The sequence below is a fragment of the Oncorhynchus gorbuscha genome, linkage group LG14, assembly GCF_021184085.1.
Source record: "Oncorhynchus gorbuscha isolate QuinsamMale2020 ecotype Even-year linkage group LG14, OgorEven_v1.0, whole genome shotgun sequence".
NCBI lineage: Eukaryota > Metazoa > Chordata > Actinopteri > Salmoniformes > Salmonidae > Oncorhynchus > Oncorhynchus gorbuscha.
The window spans coordinates 49,513,944-49,541,117 of NC_060186.1; the positions used below are offsets into that span (position 1 = coordinate 49,513,944).

The window sequence follows — 27,174 nt, forward strand, 5'->3', positions numbered from 1 at the left end:
ATCAAAAAACAGAAATCTTAATGGATTTCAATGTCACAAAAGGGGGGGGTGGACAATTTAGACAAGCTGGTTACTGGCTACAGCTGCAGAAGAAGAACACTACGCTGGCCACTTGTGATATTCTTCCATATCTTGGACATCTCGGGGTACAACGTGTTTGCCATCTGGATGGCGTTGAATCCAGATTGGGACAGAGGGAAGCTCCAGAAGAGACAGTTCTTTCTCGGCATTGGTAAGACCTCAAATCCAGAGGAAGACGCATATCCCAAGGACCCCAGCGTCTGCAGCCATCGTGAGGAAGATTCAGGAGGAGGATGCTCGTGCCCCGTCCGGCCGACCCACAGAACCAATATCCCCAATACCGGAAGTAAGTGTGAGTGATGTTGTTGCATGTGTGTGTGTCTGACTCACCTACTTTGGCCTGCTGTAACTATACATGTGAGTGAGATTTTGGTCAAATTCCTGAACTAAGTGTTTTCATCATTCTAGATTGCAGCTTGGAGCAACAAAAAAAAAGGTGCTGTAATGTGTGTGGACCTATGAAGGACAGGAAGACAGTGCACATGCATCATTTGCAACACACACACATACAGTAGAACTACCTCTAAACACCATCCATATTGGATTTCTATTTGCCATATATTTTTGAACTGTGCTGTAATGTTTCATAAAAGTTCTGAACCTATCAATTCTCATTGTTTCTACAGATTGAAAATACAATTTTTGCTAAAAGTAATATTATATTATTGATCGATTGACTATGACTTACATGTCAGTTCATAAACCATGTGCCATGGAATTCGGTACATCAAACATCTCTTCCCAACTATTTTGCAATCTATATTTTGCACTGCTGTCAATTTTTGGTCCTTAAATGAAACTGGTATACTTTTTTATTTATCACAATTTTCTTTAACCAATGATGGTCTTTAATGCAGGGCCGACAGACAAGTTCCTCACTTTCTCCCCCTTCCACTTTCCTCTTCCATTTTTGCGGTAACACTGTGATTAGTTGGTTGTAATTTTGAGTAGAGCAGACACTTCCATATGTTTTTGTTAGTTGTATGTGTGACATAACAACACAGGTTCAAAAAAAGAAATCTCCAAAAATATGTTTTCAAGTCATATTGGTTATCAATTAGTATATTTGAGTTCAACAACAATATTTGTTGTATTGTTATTTATGTTTTGAATATAATCGATTTTTGTTTCCAAAAATAACATTTGATCAAAAAAATGAATACAGCTTTTATTGACAAATAGGATCTTGCAGGGGTATAAAATAAATATTAACCATGTATGATGTCTATGTTGCTTGTAATTGATTTCAGTGAACATCTAAGTATTAAGTATTTTCAAGTAAATTGTCATGGCTGTATTGTTTTAAAAACCCAACAATGTTGTGGGTCCATCAGACCCGCATACATTGGGTGAATAACAAAAACATGAACACCACACAAGGGTTGAATGGAAGAAGTTTGGAACCGCCAAGACGCTTCATAGAGCTGGCCAAACTGAGCAATTGGTGGAGAAGGGTCTTGGTCAGTGAGGTGAGGTGAGGTGACCAAGAAACCGATGGGCACTCTGACAGAGCTCCAGAGTTCATTTGTGGAGATGTGGAGAGTATAGACATGCTATTCTAGAATGATGACATCACTGATCAATGCCTGAAGCCATCTCTGTAGACCATGTTTGGTGATGGCTGATGTAACTGTCCGTCTATGAGTATTGGTTATTTCTCTCAATTCTGTCCCAATGGCTCTTCAAAAGTGTTGAATGGACATAAAAACTGCATTATAAGAGGTCATTTTTACAGTGGATTTACCCCCCCCTGATACCCCTTCTCTATCACGTGACATTGTGATGCCAGTGCACTGGCCACTCCAGTACGAAAAGGGGGAACTGTTACTTATCCAGGTGTAGTCAGCATGCAGTGTGTCTGGACCCTCTCCCTGCTTCAGCTAGTTGCTCTGCGGGCCAACGCAGCAGTGCTCACTAAAAATGGACTCCCCAACCTCTGGGAGAAGGCACCCAGCTAGCTGCCAGACCTGCCTCAGTTGGACAACAATTTGGTTTATTGCGTCACTGAATAAATAAAGTTATACAGTGGGGCAAAAAAGTATTTAGCCAGCCACCAATTGTTCATGTTCTCCCACTTAAAAATATGAGAGAGGCCTGTAATTTTCATCATAGGTACACTTCAACTATGACAGACAAAATGAGAAAAAAAATCCAGAAAATCACATTGCAGGATTTTTAATGAATTTATTTGCAAATTATGGCGGAAAATAAGTATTTGGTCAATAACAAAAGTTTATCTCAATACTTTGTTATATACCCTTTGTTGGCAATGACAGAGGTCAAACGTTTTCGGTAAGTCTTCACAAGATTTTCACACACTGTTGCTGGTATTTTGGCCCATTCCTCCATGCAGATCTCCTCTAGAGCAGTGATGTTTTGAGGCTGTTGCTCGGCAACACAGACTTTCAACTCCCTCCAAAGATTTTCTATGGGGTTGAGATCTGGAGACTGGCTAGGCCACTCCAGGACCTTGAAATGCTTCTTACGAAGCCACTCCTTCGTTGCCTGGGCGGTGTGTTTGGGATCATTGTCATGCTGAAAGACCCAGCCACATTTCATCTTCAATGCCCTTGCTGATGGAAGGGGGTTTTCACTCAAAATCTCACGATACATGGCCCCATTCATTCTTTCCTTTACACGGATCAGTCGTCCTGGTCCCTTTGCAGAAAAACAGCCCCAAAGCATGATGTTTCCAACCCCATGCTTCACAGTAGGTATGGTGTTCTTTGGATGCAACTCAGCATTCTTTGTCCTCCAAACACGACGAGTTGAGTTTTTACAAAAACGTTATATTTTGGTTTCATCTGACCATATGACATTCTCCCAATCTTCTTCTGGATCATCCAAATGCTCTCTTGCAAACTTCAGACAGGCCTGGACATGTACTGGCTTAAGCAGGGGGACACGTCTGGCACTGCAGGATTTAAGTCCCTGGCTGCGTAGTGTGTTACTGATGGTAGGCTTTGTTACTTTGGTCCCAGCTCTCTGCAGGTCATTCACTAGGTCCCCCTGTGTGTTTCTGGGATTTTTGCTCACCGTTCTTGTGATCATTTTGACCCCACGGGGAGAGATCTTGCGTGAAGCCCCAGATCGAGGGAGATTATCAGTGGTCTTGTATGTCTTCCATTTCCTAATAGTTGCTCCCACAGTTGATTTCTTCAAACCAAGCTGCTTACCTATTGCAGATTCAGTCTTCCCAGCCTGGTGCAGGTCTACAATTTTGTTTCTGGTGTCCTTTGACAGCTCTTTGGTCTTGGCCATAGTGGAGTTTGGAGTGTGACTGTTTGGGGTTGTGGACAGGTGACTTTTATACTGATAACAAGTTCAAACAGGTGCCATTAATACAGGTAACGAGTGGAGGACAGAGGAGCCTCTTAAAGAAGAAGTTACAGGTCTGTGAGAGCCAGAAATCTTGCTTGTTTGTAGGTGACCAAATACTTATTTTCCAACATAACTTGCAAATAAATTCCTACAATGTGATTTTCTGGATTTTTTTCTAATTTTGTCTGTCATAGTTGAAGTGTACCTATGATGAAAATTACAGGCCTCTCATCTTTTTAAGTTGGAGAACTTGCACAATTGGTGGCTGACTAAATACTTTTGCCCCACTGTATGTGTTCGATGGTCAATCAAAAACTTGATCAGTCTACACCGATTTGCTTTAAATAACCGTTAGTTTCCCTTTTAAGTTAAGTTTTCTATGCCTATGTTTAAGGGTCATGCACAGTTACATAAACTGTAAGTTTATGCTGCACACACATATAACAGCAGCAAACTCTGGGAAACCCGAGCAGACATGCAGGACAGAGTTTGACTCAGGAAAACATTGTAAAGTAAACATAGATAAGCATCAACAAACAGGAATGACGGGAGAATAGACATGCTCTTTTCAATGCTGAAATCACTGATCAATGTCTGAAGCTTTTCCCTTCCCTATGGATCATGTTTGAGGGCTGACATAACTGTTTTGGTTGTTTCTCTGACCCTTGTCCAATGGCTCTTCAAAAATGCTGAGTGGACAAAAAACAGCATGATAAGTACTGTTCACAGTGGATTTACCCCCCCCCCCTCTATCATGCGATGTTGTGAGGCCAAAGTGCACTGACCACTCCAGTACAAAAAGGGGGAACTGTTACTTACCCAGGTGTAGTCAGCATGCAGTGTGTCTGGACCCTCTCCCTGCTTCAGCTCGTTGCCCTGTGGGCCAACGCAGCAGTGCTCACTGAAAATGGCCTCCCCATCCTCTGGGACCAGGCACCCAGCCAGCTGTCGGACCTGCCTCAGGCGGACAACGTGGTCACGATCAACCCCTGGAATTCCCTGCAGAGGATGAGTCTGTATAGGATACTGGTGGGCTCCACTGACAAGTATATGGCCTCCATGGGAACCAATGACAGTGCCAGCCCGTTGTGGGGCCTGCCTCTGCAGCTGTCCTGGAAACTCAGTTCAGGTATGTCGGGCCTTCATTAGGTAGGTTTGGGGAGTCGAATATATGCACATTGTTTTTGTGATAACTGTAATACACAATAATGTTGACTACGTTTCTCAGTTGTCTCGATCAGATGGTTTATCAAAGGATTTCATGGGGGAAGAGATGTGACTGAATGCGCTTCTGTTCCCGTAGGGCGTTTGGTTGACCCCACTGGCGCTACAACATGTGGACAGGAAGGAGATCCCATGTGCATTTCCACTAATAGCTGGTGGGCATGTAAGCACTGTGACACACATTCAACCATGCAGGCCATGTGTGTAGCCCTACACTTCAATAACAGACCATTAGTAAACTCTTGCTCCTTCTCTCCCTCCCCAGGTGTGAACTACTACCTCTCAGTGATCCCGTTCCTGGCTGCTGTGCAGAAAGGCCTGATTGGAGATGGTCTCATTCAGGTCCAGGTACAAGCACCAGCTGAGGCAGCTGAAGACTCCTGCACCTCTTACACAGACTGCTCTGCTAAGTACCCAGACCTCATGGCCAAATGGGAAGAATTCTTCCAGGTAAGCTATTCAATGAACCTCCTTCCCCATGGGAAGCATTTTCCTTCTTGCCCTAGGAGATAAAACCGGTTTGTTAATTTAGTTGAGTGAGGCCTAGACTCAATCAGATCAATAGCAGACACCCGTATAGTGGATGTTTTGGCAGTTGTCAGAAGTGGCACTATGTTGGAGCCGTCAGATTGGTGAGCAGCTGCTCTTGTGATCGTGAAGCCAGACCCGTCCAACTGGCTTTCAGAACGCCAAAGGTGTAGGCCGTATAGAAACAATTACGCTTAAATTGAACAATCATTCAACGAAATAATGACTTCTGTCACTCTAATCAAGGTGTAGATTAGGTCTCACATTCCAGCGTTCAAACTTGTAAATAGCAATGTCCGCCTGAAGTATAACAAGGAGCCACCTGTGGATCTGACAGCTGCACCGCAGTTCCACCTCCGATACCGCCAAAACAACCGCTATGCGGATCTGATTGAATCGAGCCCTTAAGTCACTGTTCATATATGTGACCCATTGGTGAATGCATAGAATTATTTGTTGTTCTTGGTTTATAATATGCTACCTTTCCATTCCAGACCCTGAAAGATGTTAGCGCATCTGAGATTTCGGACTTTGAGAAAAGGGACCAGATTCTAGGTGCCTTTTGGGCAGGTGAAACGCTCTCTTTGAATACTGCCTCATCCAGCTGCAAGGCAAAGTGAGTAGAAACATTAAGTGATACAGGTCATCACCATTTGACTTCATTTTTGGTACTCTTGACACAATGTTGAGTTTAAATTAAATATAAGACTCTGTCCTTCAATCAGCTTTTACCTTGATTATTGATTATTATTTATGAAAACGATTATTGATTCAGTCTCTTGAGTCCCAATTTAGTCCTTGTAATCACACCTTTGACCTTTGTTACAGGATGAGCTACTATTCCAGCCCAGAGGTTGCATTCGCCAAAAGCTGGGTCAACGCTGCAGATTACGTGGCAGCCGCGTACTTCCAGTCCAGCCTGAATAACTCTGTGCTTTTCATGGGACCTCTGCCCAGCAGAGTGCTTCAGGAGGGGGATAGCGCTCCTAACATAGCTGACCTAAGCACAGAGGAGAACCACACCCTCTATATCTTTGGTTGGATGAACAGGATGAACACGATTCTTTGTGAGTACTTTTACTTTTAGTCCCCCGAGATGGATGTTAAAAAAAATATATTTGATCATTCTTTGTATGAAAAGTAGAGGAACATTTCAGAGTGAAATTGAGATGACAGACACCAGTCAGCGAGAAAATGAAGTCTTACAGTCTCCCTCTAGTGGTGACATGTATGAAGTGTATTGAAATTGAAAGATCTACAGTACCAATTCAGTTGCATCAGGTTATTTGATCACATTTTCTTAACCAGTTGTTGTTCACCTTGTGACAGTGGGCTCTCCGGTTAAGATGTGGCGCTCAGCCATGTGCTCTGACAAGGCTCGGGAGAAGGGCCGGGAGCTCCTACAGAACCTGATCCTGGACCCTAAATTTGTTGTTTCCACCTTCGTCGCCATTCTGACAGAGATGACCCGCAGCTGCTCAGGCCTCAGCACATAAGTCCAATGAATAAAACTCACACAGTGCTATTTAACACTTCCTGTGTTTGCCATCATTCATTTTCCACAGTAGACAAAAGTCCTTGTTGATTAATGCACAAACGATGTATTTATTGTCTGCCTATAATAATACATTTACATGGAAGAGTGGCTCAGTGTAAAGTGCATGATAACAAAGATAAATGTTGCTTGAAATTTGAACATTATATCTCACATGCCAAAACGTTCATTGATCTTCACACTCGAACTTTAAGCTTGGAATATGTATCAGATATCCATCATATCCATTGATTCTATTCCATCCTAAAGATATCCATTGATTCTATTCCATCCTAAAGATATCCATTGATTCTATTCCATCCTAAAGATATCCATTGATTCTATTCCATCCTAAAGATATCCATTGATTCTATTCCATCCTAAAGATATCCATTGATTCTATTCCATCCTAAAGATATCCATTGATTCTATTCCATCCTAAAGATATCCATTGATTCTATTCCATCCTAAAGATATCCATTGATTCTATTCCATCCTAAAGATATCCATTGATTCTATTCCATCCTAAAGATATCCATTGATTCTATTCCATCCTAAAGATATCCATTGATTCTATTCCATCCTAAAGATATCCATTGATTCTATTCCATCCTAAAGATATCCATTGATTCTCTTATTCCCTAAACCTGTTTCGCAGTCTGCATGGCATATGTGTTTATTGCTTTTCTCTTGCCGTGAATACTTTGGTCGTTCAATTTTCTCCTGATGCGGGCAAGTTCATCCTCGTCAATGTGTTCATAATCTTTAGTGTCATCATCATCATCCTGTTTAATGGTCTTGTGCCGAGGACTGTTTTCTTCACCGGTGGCTGAGGAGAGGACACAAACACAACAAGGCAATGAGAATCAAAGTCAAGCTTTTGACATAGAGATTGATTAAGCAATAAGGTCAGAGGAGGTGTGGTATATGGCTAATATACCATGGATGAGGGCTGTTTCTTAGGCACGACGTGCCTTACTGCTATTGCAAACTGGTTACCAATCTAATTAGACCAGTCAAAATGATTTTTTTGGTCATACCTATGGTACAGTATATGGTCTGATATGCCATGGCTGTTAGCCAATCAGCATTCAGGGCTCGAACCACCCAGTTTATAATATTAGTTATCGGTTGCTTTCCAAAATCTAGAAAGTATTTATATTGTCAGCTGACAATTAAGTTAAGTAGCAAAATGAGTCTGCTGCAATTCTGCTCACAACTATCCTCCAAGCATGTTGAATATTCAACAAAAGTATTCTGATAGAATATAGAAACATAGACAAACCTTTTTGTGGGCCTGAATCAGTCACTGTGACCAGACTTGTTTTGGAAGTTTTATTTCTTGGTGGAGGGGTGTTCTGTTCTGCACAGCTTGATGTTGTAAAGGTAGGCACTGCTTGTTCGGCTTTATTGGCTGCATGTGGGCTCTTCAATATAATAACACAGACCACACAAAGAATTAGTACTGTAATCGATTGAATATAACTTTTCGCTAAAATACATCTGATAGCTATTGTTGCTGTTATTGTTTATTAAGGCATAAAATACAACGGATGATCGACTCACCTTTGGAGAGGGGGGATCTGGCTTCTTCGGCCTGGGAGGCGGCAGTTTCACTGTATCTTCTGAGTGCTTTTGGTGTCTCTTGGGTGGTCGAGGGGGAGGCAGCACGCTGGCATTGACATACCTCCTCAGGGTGAAGTAGCAGTCCTCTCCTATCTCCTCTACAGCTGAGCGGACGGCCTCGCCCTGGGTCAGCTTTGGGCCATTCCACTGCTCCAGAAGCTGCAGGGCCATGTTAGTGCGGTTGACAGGCACCTCCCAACACTGGGCCAGGTCCAGGGTGGAGACAATAAGGTAGGGGTCAGTGATCTCCTCCTCCAGCTGCAGCCCCGCGGCCCCAGCCAAGGGGTCCTCCTTCACTGAGAGGTCCCTCATGGACACCTTGACGTTGAAGGGCAGGGCGAACCTGTGGCAGAGGTCTGAGAGCAAGTACTGCTTCTTGTCGTGGACCACCTCCACAAAACCCCCATCCAGACACATGGGGATCAGCACGGCCTCGTACTTCTTCCCCACCATCTTCTCACAGGCCAGGGCCTCCACCGTCTTCCTCTTGTCTCCGTAGATCACCTCGCTTGTCTCCATCTTGTGTACCAGGTACTGGTCTCCCACCAGCACAGAGGACAGCCCCTCGTAGTGGGTCTCAAAGGCCCCAGTGGCCACTACGTGCAGCTGCTCCATGTTACTCTTGGCCACCTCCAGATCATACGCTGTGGGAAATGTCCGGGGCCTGCGCTTGAACCTGCCATTGTAAGACACTGGGATGAGGAAGCGTCTCTGGGCCTCGCTGCGAATCTCAGATGCTAGGATTCTCTTCGCCTGGTAGGCACTGTGGACAATGACCTGCTTAGAGGATTTCAGAAAACCCAATTCCTCCTGAACTTGTGATGGTGGCTCGATGACTTCTGCTTTGAAGGGGAAGAACTCGCTGGGCTTGGCAAAGACATCACGGAAGGACAGAGGCTGCATGAAACAGGCACCGTCGCACTCCTCTGTAACGTCCAAAACCTCAACATCCAGGGTGGATGGGATGAAAACAACATTCTTCCCAACTGTGAACAAAAAAATATATTATTTTTGTTTAGTATGCAAGCACAAGCTATGATAGGCAGGCTACTTTTCTGTAAGAAATGTTTCAACAAGATTCTTGATTCAAATGTTTTTCCAACAATATATACATAATGCAGCGTATATACATATTTTATAATAATATATATATATATATTATTATTATTATTATTATTATTATTATTATAAGTCATTGAATTGATCGCCAAAGGCTTGACATTAGTAAATCCGTTTAACTGCAGCTTTGAATAAAGTTTTCTGTTGTGCATTTTCTAAAAAGTAGCAATGCATCGTGATTGCCTGAACGGCATGATGACTACACATCAAAACGTTGACGACTTTTGTGTCTGTGCTTCTGAAACAACCTAAGACCAGTGTAGCTTTCATGAACATTAGTTGTCAAGATTGCAGTGTGTCCCCTTTAACTTGAACACCAACATTGAGATGAGAAAAACGCAATTAAAACATGAAAAACATTTTGCAATTTATTTTTTTATTTTTTTTACAGTCAGGAGATGAAAAGCCTTTTTCATTCCCCATAACTTTGATGTAAAGTGAAAATATTAATGGTCCGTTTGAGACACTTGGATACCGTCTGAAGCTCGTAGACAGGTGTGAGAACCAACTCTCCGCTGTAGTCCTCTGGCAACTCAGACACGCACTTCTCCTTTGACGGCAAAGACTTGGCCCAAGTCACTGTCCTTTTCCTTCCTTTGGGCATTTTCCATTCCACCAGCTCCCCGAGGGTGTAGAACTGGTCATCGGCACACTCATAGAACTCCCCAGTGTGCGAGAGCTTCACAGCGAAGATGTGCTTGGAGTCTTTCCGCGTGACCTCACAGTCAACATGGCTGTCTCCGTGCTCTGTCCTAATAGCAGTGAGTCTGAAGCTCTCCTCTGCCTGGATGGTCCCCTCAGGAAGCTGTAGCTTCTCAGGGCAGTAGAACTCTGGTTGGCCCAGGCACACAGGGCTGATACGCACCGAGTCAACAATCTCCTGTATACTGGTGTATGGCTTCTTGTCGGCCACGATCCTGAAAAGGCCTGACAGTACAGGCAGGCAAAGCAATATATGAAATTATATTTATTGGTACAATGCACAAAACCACATGTTGGTAAGGTCCCTTTCTTACCTGAGAGAGGGGTTTGGACATTACCATGTATTGCAGTTTACAGTATACATGTCAAAGGCCAATAATTAAGCCATTTATTAGGAAAATTAAAATCAGAATATATCAATCTATATTACAATGCTTTATCAAGGGACACATTTGATGACAGAATCATTAGATTTCATATTCAAGGTAAAGTTTGGATGTTTTCGGGCCCACCTGGGTAGTCAAGCAATAGATCGACTGTTATGGATTTGGATCCCTCAGACTGAAGCTCCACGATGAGTCTGGTGACACTGATCCCAATGATCTTCAGGAGCTCTCCGCAGGAGAAACTCCCCTCTCTTCCATACAGCTCAGAACCTAGTAGAAAGTCATTTCAATGGATCTAGTGCAGTGGCACTGGATGGCTCTAAGAACAGTCGATTGTCTATTCTCCTTGTGGTGCAATGGATCCAAGTAAGTCAGAAAATAAGTCAAGGGCAGTAACATTCAATAACTATCATGAATAAGCATGAATACTTTATAAAGGCTTATTCGTGAAAGTTAGCACAAAGTGTTCCCACACAATTTGCCCCTATAATAAGCTCGTCAACAGTTTTATGTCGAATTTTGTAACGTGAAATACCTTTTGTTTATATCGTTTGCACGTTAATATACTTCCTACACTGTGAGCTGCTCATCTTAACTTGCATTCACGCGACATCATTTGTTATTCCAAAATGCCAGTCCAGTGAGTAAAGCTGGGGCTAATGATGTCTTCAGCCTTACCTTGGAAATAATATCCAGATTGCATCTGCAGTACTCTGGGGAGAGACTTGGCATCCACCGAGCGGGTGAACTCATCCAGTGTCATAGCCATCCTTTTCATTTGATCTCTGGGTGACCCGGACAAGTGTACTGAGGGAAACCTAGAGAGGAGACGCCACCTTCAACATGGGTCAGCACAAAGTTGACCGGCGGTGTGTTTAATGCCAAGTAACCCGTGTGCCAGGGCTCATCCTTGAGTATTAAGGCTCTCTTTCTGTGGCATAGTCAGGCACAGTGAACAACGCGAATCAGTGACACAGAAAGAAAAAGCATCCACGTATGAGTCACTCGTGCAACAGCAGAGGTTTACAGGAGCCCTCACTCTGCCTCCGGAAACCTGAGGCAAGCTAGCTCACCACAACTCACTAAGTAGCTAGGTTGTATCACTGGGAATCCAGCCGGAGACCAATGCCACAGAACAACAATATGTTAGTCCCAATAACGATGATTAACATACAATCAGAAAAGGGCCACTTGTAAGTCTTGCACTTCTGCAGGCACTGGATTAAAGGGGAACTGACCCAAAAAAAACAACAACAAAAACAGCACGTCTCCAGACAAAGAATATCTGTTTATCTATTATCTAGTGACCAGATTAAAATAATCATTAGGTGCGTAGTTTCTGAACAGTTGTGCATGATACATATGACTAAACCAAACATACTCCCCTGTGATGACACTAATGAGGTCTTACACAAGGACATTTTATTCAAATATTTAAATGTTTTATTACAGCCAATAAGCCAACAGTTACAGACAAAAAAAATCATCATAATAATAATATATGAAACATGACTAAACTCCACACGATAATGACTTGTTTCCTTTTCTCCAGGAGGTCCACTCAGGTCCCACATCAGTATGGCTGCCCCAACACATGCCTCTGCTGTGTTGGCTTACATTTTAGCAAACTGTATGTAATACTGATTTATAATTCATTTGATTTCTCTTTTTTTTCCAAAATACCAAATACAGGTTAGGAGATCATCAGGAAAAAAAATAGAGCTCTTTCTTTCGTGGTTGTCACTTGCCCTTCTGATATTCTATCTGCATGGGTAGAATTCACAAGCATGTTTTACACAAATTAACCCACTGTAACATCACACAGAAGATAAGAAAACATTGAAAATAAAATACTACTACTGAAATTTACCTTAATACTTTAAAAATAAAAAATAAAAAAACGACATTAAATGTTTACAGTTTAAAGGCATAGGTAAACATGGAATGAAGATGATTGTTTTGAGCCTTCAAAAAGGAATGTGAAATAAACGATCGATACAAACAATGTGCTTTATCCATATAGACATATTTACATAAGTCTTTGGCTTATGATTTAAGATTTGCTACAAAATAAAAACAAGATGAGTCAGCCATCAGTCCACGATACAAACATTACCAAGCCAATGTCACGTGTCAGCACTTATAGAGCGCTGTATTTTCTCCTTTCACATTTGTGATCGACTTCTATATATAGATATATATTGTTCGTTGACAATAATGCTGCTAATATAAAAATTAAAATTAAAGAAAAAACGTTTTTATCATGCAACACCATGGCATTAGTGTTACCCTTTTTTATTTTTATTTTTATTTTTACAATGGCTGCACGTAAAAAATAACTAAATCTGCGAAAGTCATTGAAGCAAATGTGGCCTAGTGGCCGACACTTGTCTCTCTGGCACTGAACACGGCGAAGTACAATGGAGACATTTACAAACCACTCACATCATACTCCCAGTACAATTAGAAACATTAAAGAGTTTTCAACAACAACAAAAAAAATCCAAAAACCATCTATAGCAGAGTCTGTATAGGCTTAGTCAACGATGCCCACCTCCAAAGGATCTGGAGAGTTGGAATGGTTACCAAGTTCCCCGATGTTCTGTTTCGTCCCGTCTTCTTGGCTAAGATGTCTCGATGAACTCCAGAGCAAGGTCGTAGCAGAAACGATACTGCTCCTGTTCGGATGAAAACACATCCTGTGTGAACCGTTGAGGTGCTAAAACACGATAAACACAATGCTATAGTACAACCGTATAGGATGAACAATACACTAATAACATGGTGATAACAAGATGAATCACTACTGAATGGAGTATTCAATACTTAACATAAAACGATGTTATTTCTAACTATTCTCTGGCGGTGAATTGAGGAGCTAACAGGTAACTTTGACACAGGGCTGCAGACATAAGGTATCTTTTACATCTTCCTGGAAAGGATGTGGCGAGGTTTCTCTCATGTTTAACCCACAACAGTTTATTTCATTATCTTCACAGACTCTTTTGTTCATTTGTCAATGGTCCATAACATGGTCATTGTTCTAGATTTTTCTCAATATCACCTGGTTATAATTTGTTCCCAAACCATCTGCAAAACAAATCTAACATGAGATGAGGTGTTCCTATCTGTTCTCGAATACCTGCATATTATTGGCCGGCTTCGTTCCAAATTTCTCCAGAAAATATCAGAAGTGAATATCACCAGAAATGAGAGGTGGCGCAGGCCTACGCTAATATACTGCACGATATGAGTCAGAGATGCGTCTGTTGGGGAATCTCAGATTGACTGAACTGGAGTCAGCTGCTGGCCTGTCTTACCGGGCTGTCCACCATGTTGGGCTTGCTGTTCCTCAGGCTCTTGACGGCGTGGAACACGTCCACCACATTCTGCCTCTTGATCATCTCACACACGATGCTGATAGCACAGAACATGCCGCTGCGGCCACCTCCGTTCCTACAGCACAGGAACACAAGGGTGGTAACGGGAGGTTGGTTGGGTGACTAATGCTATTCCACACAACTGCTAAACTTGGCAAATACAAGAGGTGGGTGCAGATAGGAGAGAGATGATGGGATTTTTATTTGTATACATATCCGAGGTGTGTGTGTGTGTGTGGGTGGTAGTGGCAGTGGTGGTGGAGTGGTGGTGGAGGGTGGAGGGTGTGTGTTTGTGTTTGTGTGGACACTCACAGGCAGTGGATGATGGTGCGTCCCTCTCCCTCCTCACACTCCTCCTGCCACTTGTCCACCTGCAGTATGAGCTTAAGGAAGGAGCGCTTGGACGCTGGCACTTCTCTGTGGGCGGCCCAGCCCAGGTACTGAAACTGCCTCACCATCAGGTAGCCCTCTTGAGGCTGTGCGGAACACAGAAACATACATAATCAACGGCAGCCATTTTGGCTCCGACTCTGAACGTCATAACATTATAAGAATCAAACCATCAACCTCGATGGCAGCGACTAAAAATAAACAAGATAGTGGACCACTTACTCTGGTGAGGTTACATATTCTGAAGAGACGGCTGATGACGTCACAATCCATGGAGCAGGACATACATTCAACTTGGACAGGACCGTAGCGAAGCATCCCCTCTTCAGGCCAGTACTGAGGACAGCCCTGATTGACGACGACAACAACAACAACAACAACCTTAGCAATGACGTGTATTCTACCTTCACTCAATGCACAATAATGCGATTTGGAATCAGGGTCCACGGCAGTGAACACAGGAGGAGGAAGTGGTCAGGTATTACCTGCGCTAGGTCAATCTCATTGAGCATGACCAGGGACGTGCAGCCGTAGTCGTACACCAGCCTCCAGAAGTCTTTGACCGTGTTGGGCAGAGGGTGCTGGGTCACGATGAAGGCTGCTGGCTGTCTGTAGCTCTGCAGTGGAGGAAGTCAACAAGGAACCATGTAACATCTCACAGCACTGAGTCTGCAGACATTTACAGAGAACACATACTGACGATATGATCTATGTCAGAGTGAACAATGTGTGCATATATGAACATGCAAGGAATGTGGAGACATTTCTGATGTTTGAATGACAAGTGTTTTTTATTTATTTTTTAAACCAAGGCAATCCATGTGGTGGGCATGCTTCTAGCAATAGTAACATTAAATGAAGTTCTGCTGACATACGCCTTAATTAAGCCATGAAACAAATCCAGTATAGTTAGAAGCATTTGAATTATTCAGAAGTGAAAAGTTCAAAAATTACCTGGTATTCTTCTGACGGCTTGGTTAGAAAAAGTCCAGAAGTTTGTGAAGCGTACGAGGAAGTGATTTAACATTACCCCTCCAAATGAAAAAGATCATAATCTAGCAAAGTTCTGCTTCTCTGTGCACATGAAATACCATCTCCCAGGATCTATGTCAATACTCCCAGGATCTATGTCAATACTCCCAGGATCTATGTCAATACTCCCAGGATCTATGTCAATACTCCCAGGATCTATGTCAATACTCCCAGGATCTATGTCAATACTCCCAGGATCTATGTCAATACTCCCAGGATCTATGTCAATACTCCCAGGATCTATGTCAATACTCCCAGGATCTATGTCAATACTCCCAGGATCTATGTCAATACTCCCAGGATCTAGGTCAATACTCCCAGGATCTATGTCAATACTCCCAGGATCTATGTCAATACTCCCAGGATCTATGTCAATACTCCCAGGATCTAGGTCATCTCCCAGGATCTATGTCATCTCCCAGGATCTATGTCAATACCTCCCAGGATCTATGTCAATACTCCCAGGATCTATGTCAATACTCCCAGGATCTATGTGTGAATACATAGTTTTATTATTTATTCATCCCGGTTTCTCTCATTCAGAGTATTTAGCAAGAGTCTCTTTTGAGAGTTCTGTTTCAGGGTCCATTGGAATTCTAGCAAGGACTGAGAAGAGGATTTGAATTCAACCTCTTTGTATAAAATACAGTGTAAGAGCAGGGTCATGTTTAGTACGATCACCAACCACATTCTCTTTGCTATATGCAATATATTTCACCAGAAAAAGGCTATAGCTACGTGTTGGCTTCTGACCCTTTTCTCAATTACGCAGCTATGACAAGATGACTCCCAGGAGATGGATTCACTTTCGGGCACAGATCCTGAGATCAACCTTAAAGAATCCTGATCCAAGAGGTGAAATAGTGAGGCAGTCTGTTGTATTATGTGGATACTGTAGTAGTAGTTACCAACTGGATTATTGGTAGAACTAATAATAAAATAACGTGGTTATACACTGCACCTGTTTCTCTTACCTCGCCCTTTTATCAAACGGGTCAAACTTTTTGGGGGACTTTTTTTTTTTTAATTTGAAAACCCAAAATGTTTTAAAAGCTTAAGTGTAATTTAGGACCACTTCAATAGCCATCTTGAAGAATAACGTCAACAAATGACATTGTTGAAAAGATAGATGACCAAAACTTTCTCCAAAAAAAATGCAATTAATTTGAGCAAATTATTTCATTTTCGTCGACATCACTACTTGCTCTATGAGAAAATAAATGAAGGATTGCCCAAAAAGAACAGAAACTGTTGAGCACACGTTAAAAATACAATGAATATCAGTCCTACATTTTCCAAAAGAGTACACAAAACAGAAGTATACACCTGGATTTGTCTCTAGCTTTCTGTCTCTACTACACATTCAGATAACATCCAGTGCACTTAGTAAAGCCGAGAGAGTGTGTATTTGTGCGTGCTTGCATATGTGTTTGCGTGCGTACGTGCATGTGTATACTGTGTGTGTGTGTGTTTACGTGTGCACGAGGGGAGAGGACACTTACATCCATGAGGGCAGCGTTGATGTAGTTGCTGCTCTCCCCGTCGATGGTGATCAGGAAGGGCAGACAGCGGTCTGGAGGCAGCATGTCCATGAAGCGGTTCTTCTCGTGGTTCCTGGGCAGCAGGGCGATGCTGCAGTCCTCTGGCTGTGGCTGAGGGGTCACCGAGTTCAGGGTCTACAAACAACACAAATAACATGATAGCCCAAAAATGACAGGGAACATCGTTTGTTAGAAGACGTGGGATGTATCTCAAATGGCACCCTATTCCAAGTAGTCCACTCAAAGGGAATAGAGTGCCGTTTGAGATGCACCCATGATCTATTTCCACATTTTTATTGTTGTCTTTTAGTGTTGTACGACACACGATTAACGTCAGGCTATAGAAGACTGAGGATTGAAACACGGATCGTGCCACCATAAATATGAAAGGGCTCCAGAAAGGCTTCCAGTACCTGGAATTCGTCTTTGAGGTGTGAGGAGTTGCTCTGTGAGTCTATCCTGATCATGTCATAGTGAGCTGCTTTGTACTCGCAGGCGGGGATGGCCGTCTCGCCACACAGACAGGCCTCTAGGATGGCGTCATGGATAAAGATGTACTGCTCCTGTGGCCGGACCACAGACACACACTCAGCAAAGGGAAGGCACTGCGTCTCCAGACAGTCCATGCATACAGTAGCATGAAATGAACAGACGGACAGCAATGGCGAATGGTGTTAATGTTAATTGGCGAGGTGTGTGGGGGTGGGGGTGGATCTAGTAGTCACCTCAGTCTGTACCATGTTGATGCGTCTGGAGCGCAGGGCCTTCACGCAGTTGTAGATGTCCACCACGCCCTCCCTCTCCGCCATGTCCAGCATGATGTCGATGACGATGTAGCAGCCTGTGCGTCCGGCTCCGGCGCTGACCAAGGTGAGAGGGCAGCGAGAGGACAGGGAGGTGAGCACGGGGCTGCGTAGCACCGCTCTGCAACGGCCTACATGTCCAGCCGTTGTGCAGTATACACAACAATGTGATACCTTGTGCACGAGATTACATTTACAAGTGTGTGCATCAAAATACACAACAACCACATCCTGCCAAGGGGATATCTTAGCTAGCTTAGCAGTGGCTGACATTGAAGCGTGCTAGATAGTTCAGGTGCACTCATTTCGTAGTCATATGACAGTGTCGCATGAGAGATCAAAGAAAAGTCCAATCGAATGCACCTGTTTTCTCAGGCGGTCTGGCGTGGAGGAAGTGTCGTGTTAGGGGCTTACCTGCAGTGCACCACGATGGGCCCAGCGCTGGGGGGGTTTGACATTTTGACCCGGCGGATGAAGGAGAGGAGGCCTGTAGCGTGGTAGGGCACTCCGTGGTCAGGCCAGCCGGTGAAATGAAACTGCTTCACCTCCCGCAGCTCGTTAAAGCCTCTCTGATGACAGAGAGCATACGGGTTATTAGGTAACAACTGGTCTGGGTTCAGTCTGACTTCCACATTTGCAACGTGTGTTGATTTTAAGGGGCAATCTTCGATTCAAGCAATAACAAAGCGGTGAATCCCAGATTGCCCCTTTAGCTGTTACCAACCAAACTGTTGAATACGGAATTGAGGGGTGGATAAAGGACTGACTCACCCTCTCCAAGGTGAACGTTCTGACCACATATTCAGCAAGGGGCTCCACCTCCACAAATGTCACTTTGAAATCACCATAGACCTCAGCATCATCGGGCCAGTACTTGTAACACTTCACCTACAAGAACATAGGCATTTCATTCATTTAAAGAAACAGACGTCTTTAAATACTACACATACTTGCACAGAATAGGTGCCCAGGTATACAGTATGCCAGATCAATATCTGAAGACTGATCCGACATCTACATCGTCTGACAGCAATATGATATTATGGGGGTCTGGCAGCAATATGACCTACCCGTCCAACTTCCACTAGGTTGGTGACCATGACGATACAGGCAGACTGCTCTTGCCAGACCATCCTCCAGAAATCATAGACTGTCTCATGGACAGGCCCTGGAGAGGACAACACATATCCATCAATCTCTGAACTAAATGCAACACAATCTGATCATCCTATATAAGATCAATTGCTCAATGCTGAAATAACAACATGAGCATCAGACCTTCTCCAGAGGTTAAGGCAGAGCTTTATCTTACCTTGGGTTGCAATGTAGTGACTTGGCCTCTGGTAACCCTGAAAATTGCAACAAACACAATATGTTACGATCATTCGGTTAAGACTTTCATTTCGGTGTTGCAACAACAGCAGACTACTACACAGCACACCGTGCCTCGACCCCAGCTTGGTGTGCATGTGATATATCTTCACGGTGAGTCAATGGCTTTATGCACTAATATGCACAGAGCTGTTCTCGTGCATGAATTCATTCACTGAAATACACTTTCAATAAGAGCACGTTTCCTACTTGTGCTTTGAGTATCTTTTAATTGCCAAGAATTTCACATTAGCGATTACTTCGTAGGAATAATACATTATTGTAGTTGGCTACTTATTAGCAAGTTGCTTCATAGAGTCGGCAGGTCTAACACCTTAAAGGATCCCCATCAGATTGGATCAGGTGGGGAGGCAACAAAGGAAAACAAATGGTGGCCACCATCTTGAAAATATTCCTATGGAGAACAGTCGCACACGGATCAGGGATGTACACGTCGGGCATGAGGACATGTGAAATGGGAGAAGCGGATGAACAACAGCATGGTAGGATCAAATCAAAAAGGAGAGGGGGGGGGGACGGACAAAAGGAGGTCTAACATCTCGTACAGCTGCCATGCAGATGTTATTAGAGGTAACCAGAGGTGAACAAGGGAGAAGGGAGAGTGGGAAACATGAGGTGTGGTGAGGTCCCCTACAGTGATACTTACATCCCTGTACAGCCATATCTACAGCCCAAATCATAGGCAAGAGTGAAAGAAAGCACAACAATGTCAGTGAGTACAAGCACTTTGACAGAAGGAGGGAAATAAGAGCTGTGTTCATATTGTTGACAAAGACATGCATAGAAGGCCTCACATACGAGAGAAGGACGGTCGTGTCGCACACGTTCGCCAATGGAGGAGGCTGCGCCACTTACGTCAATGTAGTTGGCGTTGATGTAGTCAGAGGAAGGGTCGTCTTCCATTGGTTGCAGGATCACTCTAGAATGATCGTCTGCAACACACCATGGGTTTGTAGGCCGACTAGTTGCATTTCATTAACAGGAAGTCAAATCAAAATGATTCTTCTACGTTTCCTGGGAATTAAAAGACCGCTAGGTACATGATAACCGATGTTGCGGTTAGCCATATCTAAACGAGCTCATTCCTAAAAAAAAAAAACGCTAAGGCAAAAGGAGGAGTCAACATCTAGCAACTTTATTAGAAGTTAAATACAAGACTTACATGCAATGATGTTTCCATAGCGGTTCTTGGTTCTGTTAGTGTCTTTCTTTGCCACGTCCCAGGAAGCGGACTGGCCTTCAAAAAAACTCTGCATACCAAACAGAATGGAACAGAGTGAGTGAGGCTGATAAGAAAAATACATTTGGCAACATTTACTGTCTAGACTAGACTGTGGTTTCTATGGACTTTTCGATTGTACCGTATGTCAAGGACCATCACTTCAAAGCGTCAATGTCTGGCCTGGTGCATCGCAGAGAACAATTGAGATACAAGGTAACAAGGTAATATTTCCTGACGTGGCCAATTTGAAAAGTGTAATTACTTCAATTGTCCATTGAATAGGCATTGCAGCATGTGTTTCGATGCTTAAAACCTTAATGTTTGGTCTTCACCACAGAGATCATTATTACAATATTACAATAGGAACTGGACATCACATTGAAACTTCCTAGAGCTGCATATACATACATTCAGTCGAATGAACAACAGCATAGTTGTGAAATAAACTATGGGGAGATGACTGTCGGAGCTGAGCCATACTCACACAAGGCCATTTTTACTTTGCCTGTAGCATTTTTTGTTTCATTGAACTTTCAAAGGCTGCAGAGCAAGTAACTGAACGTCTTTAAACCCCCGCTGCAGTGCAAACCTCTCCCTGACAGGCAAACTCCTCGCTGACAGGAAACTCTCTCTCTGCAGGGCTGCGGTTGCCTCATCAAGTCAACACAGTGAGCAACACAGAACCTCAACAGGATGTGACATTTACTGGGTATTTTGCTTGTTCTCCACTGTTGGGTTATTTTCTCTTTGAAGAACCTCCCCAAAAAATGGAGTTAAATGCTTGATTTGAAGCCATTTGTATTTGAATGAACTCGAAGGTGGGTTGACTGTTTGAATAGTGAGGGCTGATGACCTCATACACTTAGCTAATATGAGTGTGAGCTGTCGCTTCATTTTAAAAGCTACTTGCCCCATTAGGGCCATCGTAAATATGCTATTTTATACACATAGACCAGAGTCTTAGGGCCTGTGTTATCTGTGTTATGCCTCCATATGGCCTATTTATTGCCTTACCTCCCTTATCTTACCTCATTTGCACACACTGTATATAGATTTTTTTCAACTGTATTATTGACTGTATGTTTGTTTATTCCATGTGTAACTCAGCGTTGTTGTATATGTCGAACTGCTTTGCTTTATCTTGGCCAGGTGGCAGTTGTAAATGAGAACTTGCTCTCAACTAGTCTACCTGGTTAAATAAAGGTGACATTATCATTTATATATTTTTTTTAAATATTCGTTTTTTTTATGACTGTACTGTCAACGAGAGTCTTAGGGCCTGTTTTACGGATGTACTGTAGACTAGAGTCTTAGGGCCTGTTTTACAGATGTACTGTAGACTAGAGTCTTAGGGCCTGTTTTACAGATGTACTGTAGACTAGAGTCTTAGGGCCTGTTTTACGGATGTACTGTAGACTAGAGTCTTAGGGCCTGTTTTACGGATGTACTGTAGACTAGAGTCTTTGGGGTCTGACCTCATATTCCTCCTTGAAGCCGTAGCTGTCGGAGGTCTTCATCAGGTTTATGTGTTGGAGCAGGTCAGCCACCCTGATGGCTGGGTGCAGCTGACCGGTCTGGTAGGGCGACTCTGTCCCCTCACAGTGGTACCGAGGCACGTCCAGCAGCCGGCTGGACTCTGCAGCAGCAGCCGCAGTGTGGTTCTCATCTGTCCAAGGAAATCACATGCTGGTGAGGATCATCATCACCATCACTCACAGAATACATAGCTGGCCTTAGCCACGTTAAACTAAACTCCACGGTGTACTTCACATCAATGGCACATTGTCTCATGTAATTGCTTGCTGAAATCCGTCATTTTTGAATTTGTTTACAAATAAAAAGGTAATTTTATGTGACGTTGGAGCTCCAGTCCGTCCACTCTCATCCCCACTCAACTCTGTTGATGTGAAGAACATGGTGGAGCGGAGTTGTCCTTGGCTAATCTGGCCTGGGGTCAAATCACGATTAATACCCTATTATAACCAAACTGGGTTACTTTCTCTTGCAGAATTGCGTTAACAAAACTGAGTTTTTCTTGCAAAAAAAAAAAAGAACATGGCTCCTGCCTTCACAAAGCAGCTAAGCTCTGAGGAGGATGTAAGTCACAAGGCACCTGGCAGTAACTGACATGTTGTGTCAGCTTGGTGAGTGGGCAAGACAGGGCTTGATAAAGCTGAGGAGTGGTGCCTGTCTCTCCCAGTAGACGGACAGGCAAACGCAGGGGCCTCTCAGTTACGACAGTGTGAGGGCAGGAGCCTCTCAGGGGAGAGACACTGGGCTCACAGGACTGACAGGCACCATATGCGCCGTTTAATGTCTTATCTGAGCCGTGTCAACCCCTGAGAAACATAGCCATTTCGCCTGTGGAGATGTGTGCGTGTGTAAGTGTGTGTGTCTGCGTGTGTGGGTGTGTGTATGTGTGTGTGTGTGTGTGTGTGTGTGTGTCTGGGGGGGGCTGCTGAGTCCTAGGTTATCTGCAGCCAGGATTTTCACCCCTCTAAAGCCCAGACTGACCTGCTGGCAATCACATTACCTACTGAGCGGTGAGCTCCATATCTTTTCTGCTTGGCTAGCCCCTGAACTACTGCTATCCTCTATATCAGGTTAAGGGGAATGTTGAGTTATAGTTTTAAGAACCCTGCACAATTTACTGTCAGCGGAGGGGAAGCTGGCTACTGCTACTGACACCCACACTCTGCACACACTTTTAATGGCTCAATCAACGACACGACTGCATTGAGATCCAGTATTTGCGATCTGGTAATCAATTTCTTTTCATTAGCCACTTTGGGACACTTTAGAATTTCCAAACACACTTACCGGTAATTGGCACTTCACAATTAGGGCAGCAAGAAAGGAAAACAACATGAGCTTTTCACTAGATCAACAGTAAGCACACAGAGGTTGTAGTACATATATAATATGATGAAGTGACATGACTTCAAGCACAATACTGGAAGATGAGGGTGATGGAGGTGATCACCTAACAATGACGAGGGATTCACAGTTGACTGACAACTGACCCAAGGACCTACTTCACCACACGTACACAACACTGACTTTCTTACACATCTGCACACGGCTTTCTACAAAGCTATGGGGAGACTGACAGACACACTAATGCAGTGGGTGGGATCTAAGAGGAGTGACACTAAGCTGGCGAGAGAACTGCTGCACTCTAGTGTAGAGACTATCTAAGCTGACGTTTCTACTCATTTGCAAATTTGTACTACTTAATTCGGCCCTAACATACTAGACTGAGTCATGGCTTGAACTGCACCCTTCACTTCCTATTACCAAGCCCAGCGAGAACACAGAGCTAAAATAACACATTTTCACAGCAAATACTGTGGCCTGAGGGGGCATTTTAATTCCCCATCAAACTTAGGTTTTCAGTGAGCCGTAAAGACCCTCCGCGGTGGATTGCTTGTTCTGTCAGTGTGGACTACACTGCTCGTGTCGAGTGTCTAACACTCTCCATCCTGATGTCACGAGTGAACGCTGAACTCCATTACATAGAAACTGTCAGATGTTTGTTTTTTTAACTCTACACAGACAAGTCCCAGAGGGGCTGAGGGTGATTTAAAATGGCACCCACACACAAAGCCTGCACGACTTACACACAGTGACAGGATGACTGGTTTCATTCTATAAAAGTGTCATGTCATGCAGGACGTTGATCTTCAGGTAAGGACTCAGGTGAATGTAGCCATTGTGTATCTTCACTTGTGTTTAAATTAGTTTTCCCTCCTCATCTCCTAAACCAACGCCCTGAGCAGGATTTGGAGCGTGCAGACAGTTGTAATGCATACAGGAGTGAGTGTGAGTCTCTGAATGTGGTTTGGACCTTTAGCTCCATTCTAACGGCTCATAGGTGGGTCCTAAACGCTGGAGGATTGTTCATCGGTTCACTGGAGGACTGCCATGTCTCCACTCTACCATGGCTGAGGGCCAAGTTTGTTTTACAGCAGCCAGGGGAAATCCAAAATCTGGAAACAATTCTTATTTTATTCCCCTTACTGGATAAGTGAATGTGGAGGCTAGTCATTCTGACTGTGGTACTGTATATTTTCAGGGCTAGAGTGAGTTGTACGTGACTAACCAGACTCAACACAGAGACAATCAATGGACGGCTACAGGTTTACAATGGACGACTACGGGACTGTGACAACGACATGCATGAGGAACACAACAAGCCATGGCAAGGCAGATGATATAGCACCGGGGCCTCACCTAACACTGCCGTTGGCACAAGTGGATCATTAGGCACTGTAGGGAAAAAAGTGTATGAAATACATTCCAGAAGCTGCATCACACAACTGAATTATACAATTCCAAGGGCAAGATGAACAGAGCATAAGATTAGAAGAAATTCTACCAAAATATCCTGTGCCAACAGTTCAAATCATTAAAGGCATTCATTCATATCATGGGATGTTCCTATTATGCATTTTAAAGTAAAAATATGTAAGGTTAAAGGGCAACTTAACACCTCCCTTCAGAGCCCGTCTCATGGACCCTTCTTGGTGTTAGGGTCTTTCCCATCGTAAGGCATTAGATTAATTATCTAACTGTCAGGATCCTTTCTCACATGTACCATGTATCTGTGGAGGGTGGTGTTCCCCAGGGAACTGTCTTAGGACCATTATGCTTACATCTGTTGCTGAAGTTGTGGGAGTCCATAAAGGTGACGGCCATGGGATCCTCAGCATGGAGCGTGCTCTGATCAGCATAACTGCGGTCCATGGCGTTCACCATGTGTGTCATCTCCTGCCGAGTGTTCCCGATGGCGTCTTTGCGCTTCTTGGCCAGTTTCCTGAAGGATCGGACGAGCAGGTTAAAATATCACAAAAACACATTGCCATCGATTATTCATACACAACAGGAAAGACTAAAGGGACAGAGATGAAAGAGAAAAGCCCATCTCCATGACAACAGACCATTGGTTTGGCTTCCACATACGGCCTTTAAAAAAATAATTGTTCATCCAATAATAGGTGCAAACCTCACAAATACTCTATTATCAGGGTCAAGTATCATTCTGTACACATTAGGAAACATATAGGGGAAGCCCAAAAGGAATCAAAATCATGCAGGAGTAACTTCTGCTTCGAGGGGGACAGGTAGATGCTTCATGCTAAAGTGAGAGGTTGCTGCATGTCATCCCCAGTCTGGGCTCTGACATACACATTCTGAGAAATGGGGACTCCCTGATTGGTTGATGATCTATTGATAATTTCACCTGGACATGAGTTGATTGGGTTAATACAGTATATTAGCAAGATTAAAATGCCAAATCGGTTGATATATGCCAAATCGATTGTGTACGGACTTACTCATTGGCCCGACTGTGAGTAAGTCCGTACAAAAAGCTGATTGAACGCCTACAAGACTGGGAGGTTTCCATTTTAAGGGCAATTACGAGTTTCACTAAATTTGAATTGTAAAAAGGAGCACTGCGATGAAAACACAGACCCACTCTGTTCTAATCCTAGTTCCTTATTCCACTTTGCGAGCACCCTGAAGAAAGGTGTTGCAGTATAAATTGTCCTCTGATTGGAGTTTTCAGATTGCAGTTAGATGAAAGCACTGAGACAGGGTTTTAAGGAGCCACTCTAGTGAAATTGAAGGGAGGACTCTTTGTACTAGAGAAGAGACAGATGGGACAGCAGGAGAAAGAGACCAAATACTATAATTTCATACTGTTCTAGTAAAATGACAATTACAGACAGAATATACTAATTTCTGCCCATCATAAATTGGAAGTGAATCGAAAATAGGCAAGCACAGCATGGGGTCAATTATATCAAGAGCCATGAGAAAATTATCCGGCTTCCATTTTGAGCCTTTTAATTACCTTTGATAGTGGCAAACTGTAGGATACCTCACTTTCCCGTCGGGAAAAACTGATTTAACATTTGAGGTAATTATTGGTAACTTTCTGTTTTTCAATTATTCCAAACTTAACAGGATATAATTGTCAAAATGTCTCCCAGCGCTAACAAATTTGGTGTCCTAAAATTGCTTGAAGGGACTATCCGAAACCAGCAAAAAGATGTTCTCTGTGAAAATCTTTCATTTTCATGGAGAGAAAAAAGGCATTAATAAAAACAGATTTTTTTTATCCTGTGTCGGGGGGAATCATCTCTGAAATGCTGAAAAGGCTCATTCACCTGAATTCACTTGAGGTTGGGTGTCACTTCTTGGCGTGAAATGAAAAATGATTGTGAGAAATACAAAAATGAGGAGTTGGAAGGTAAAATGCAAGGCCTGTGTAGCTTAAACACACTCTCACAGAGGTGAGGGTAAAATGGCAAGCATGTCGAATGGTAGACCATGTGAGCGCATCGGGCAGATCAGGACGACAGATCAGGGAGTTTCTCTCTCTCGTTGCAGCCCTTGTGGAAAGCACCGCAGCATGAAGATGGCTGTCTACGGTCTACTGTACAACAGGAGAAGAACCCACACCAACCCAAAGAGGAAACCCTCTGCCACCAACAATCAGAGCAACCAATTGGAAAGGGCTTATGAGATATAGATGACATTCAACACAAGCAGTGTGCATGTGTAGAGGCACACAGATTACCCCATATATCCTTTCAATGGACTAAAGGAGGTCCAGGAGATGAAGAAGATGAATGAAATACATGAGTTATTGACATACAACCACATGCACTCAGATTGAACACAGGACACAAAGTGCAGCATTCTTTTTTCAAATAACACCGCTTTTGGGTCATGACGACTTTGGTTTGGAGAGCGTTTCGAAAGCATGTTGGAGCTGGTCAATGGCAATGGGAATTGGATCTGAGCGATATGCGTTTTCACTTGAAAAAAGGATACTGCATCTTTAAAACACTACATAACTAACCAAGGACATGTGCAGTCATTGT

At 43.4% G+C, this 27,174-nt stretch overlaps 3 protein-coding genes across 16 annotated transcripts in view; 1 reads left to right on the top strand and 2 right to left on the bottom strand.

The window, feature by feature from the left end:
* Positions 1–4,206: 4,206 nt before the first annotated feature.
* LOC123995033 (protein LEG1 homolog) lies at positions 4,207–6,686 on the top strand. The gene is made up of 6 exons (XM_046298260.1): positions 4,207–4,531; positions 4,706–4,789; positions 4,892–5,076; positions 5,649–5,770; positions 5,983–6,221; positions 6,484–6,686. Exons 1-6 carry the CDS (start codon positions 4,237–4,239, stop codon positions 6,648–6,650), a joined length of 1,092 nt encoding a protein of 363 aa, XP_046154216.1. The 5' UTR covers positions 4,207–4,236; the 3' UTR covers positions 6,651–6,686.
* LOC123995031 (protein THEMIS-like) lies at positions 6,484–11,642 on the bottom strand. 2 transcript variants are annotated; one of them, XM_046298258.1, is made up of 5 exons: positions 11,200–11,642; positions 10,648–10,791; positions 8,255–9,300; positions 7,974–8,115; positions 6,484–7,517 (listed from the first exon to the last, which is right to left on the bottom strand). In XM_046298258.1, the coding sequence occupies exons 1-5, from the start codon at positions 11,297–11,299 to the stop codon at positions 7,330–7,332; spliced, it is 1,620 nt and encodes a 539-aa protein (XP_046154214.1). In that variant the 5' UTR covers positions 11,300–11,642; the 3' UTR covers positions 6,484–7,329. The 2 variants fall into 2 exon arrangements, with proteins under 2 accessions (XP_046154214.1, XP_046154215.1); XM_046298259.1 differs by lacking the exon at positions 10,648–10,791.
* A 299-nt stretch (positions 11,643–11,941) lies between these two features.
* Positions 11,942–27,174, bottom strand: part of ptprk (protein tyrosine phosphatase receptor type K) — a 144,440-nt gene continuing 129,207 nt past the window's right edge. For 3 of the 13 annotated variants that reach the window (XM_046298261.1, XM_046298264.1, XM_046298267.1), the window contains 19 exons: positions 24,937–25,097; positions 24,515–24,550; positions 23,102–23,113; positions 21,757–21,947; positions 20,222–20,309; positions 19,858–19,991; positions 19,706–19,723; positions 18,980–19,016; positions 18,738–18,835; positions 18,439–18,555; positions 18,082–18,236; positions 17,590–17,725; positions 17,278–17,427; positions 16,826–16,999; positions 14,777–14,908; positions 14,514–14,639; positions 14,214–14,377; positions 13,842–13,977; positions 11,942–13,199 (listed from right to left, as the gene is read on the bottom strand). In XM_046298261.1, coding sequence (XP_046154217.1) covers positions 13,146–13,199; positions 13,842–13,977; positions 14,214–14,377; positions 14,514–14,639; positions 14,777–14,908; positions 16,826–16,999; positions 17,278–17,427; positions 17,590–17,725; positions 18,082–18,236; positions 18,439–18,555; positions 18,738–18,835; positions 18,980–19,016; positions 19,706–19,723; positions 19,858–19,991; positions 20,222–20,309; positions 21,757–21,947; positions 23,102–23,113; positions 24,515–24,550; positions 24,937–25,097 — 2,119 coding nt within the window. In that variant the 3' untranslated portion in view covers positions 11,942–13,145. The remainder of the gene's footprint in view (positions 13,200–13,841; positions 13,978–14,213; positions 14,378–14,513; positions 14,640–14,776; positions 14,909–16,825; positions 17,000–17,277; positions 17,428–17,589; positions 17,726–18,081; positions 18,237–18,438; positions 18,556–18,737; positions 18,836–18,979; positions 19,017–19,705; positions 19,724–19,857; positions 19,992–20,221; positions 20,310–21,756; positions 21,948–23,101; positions 23,114–24,514; positions 24,551–24,936; positions 25,098–27,174) is intronic. The other 10 variants (XM_046298266.1, XM_046298269.1, XM_046298268.1 and 7 more) reach the window with 7 other exon arrangements.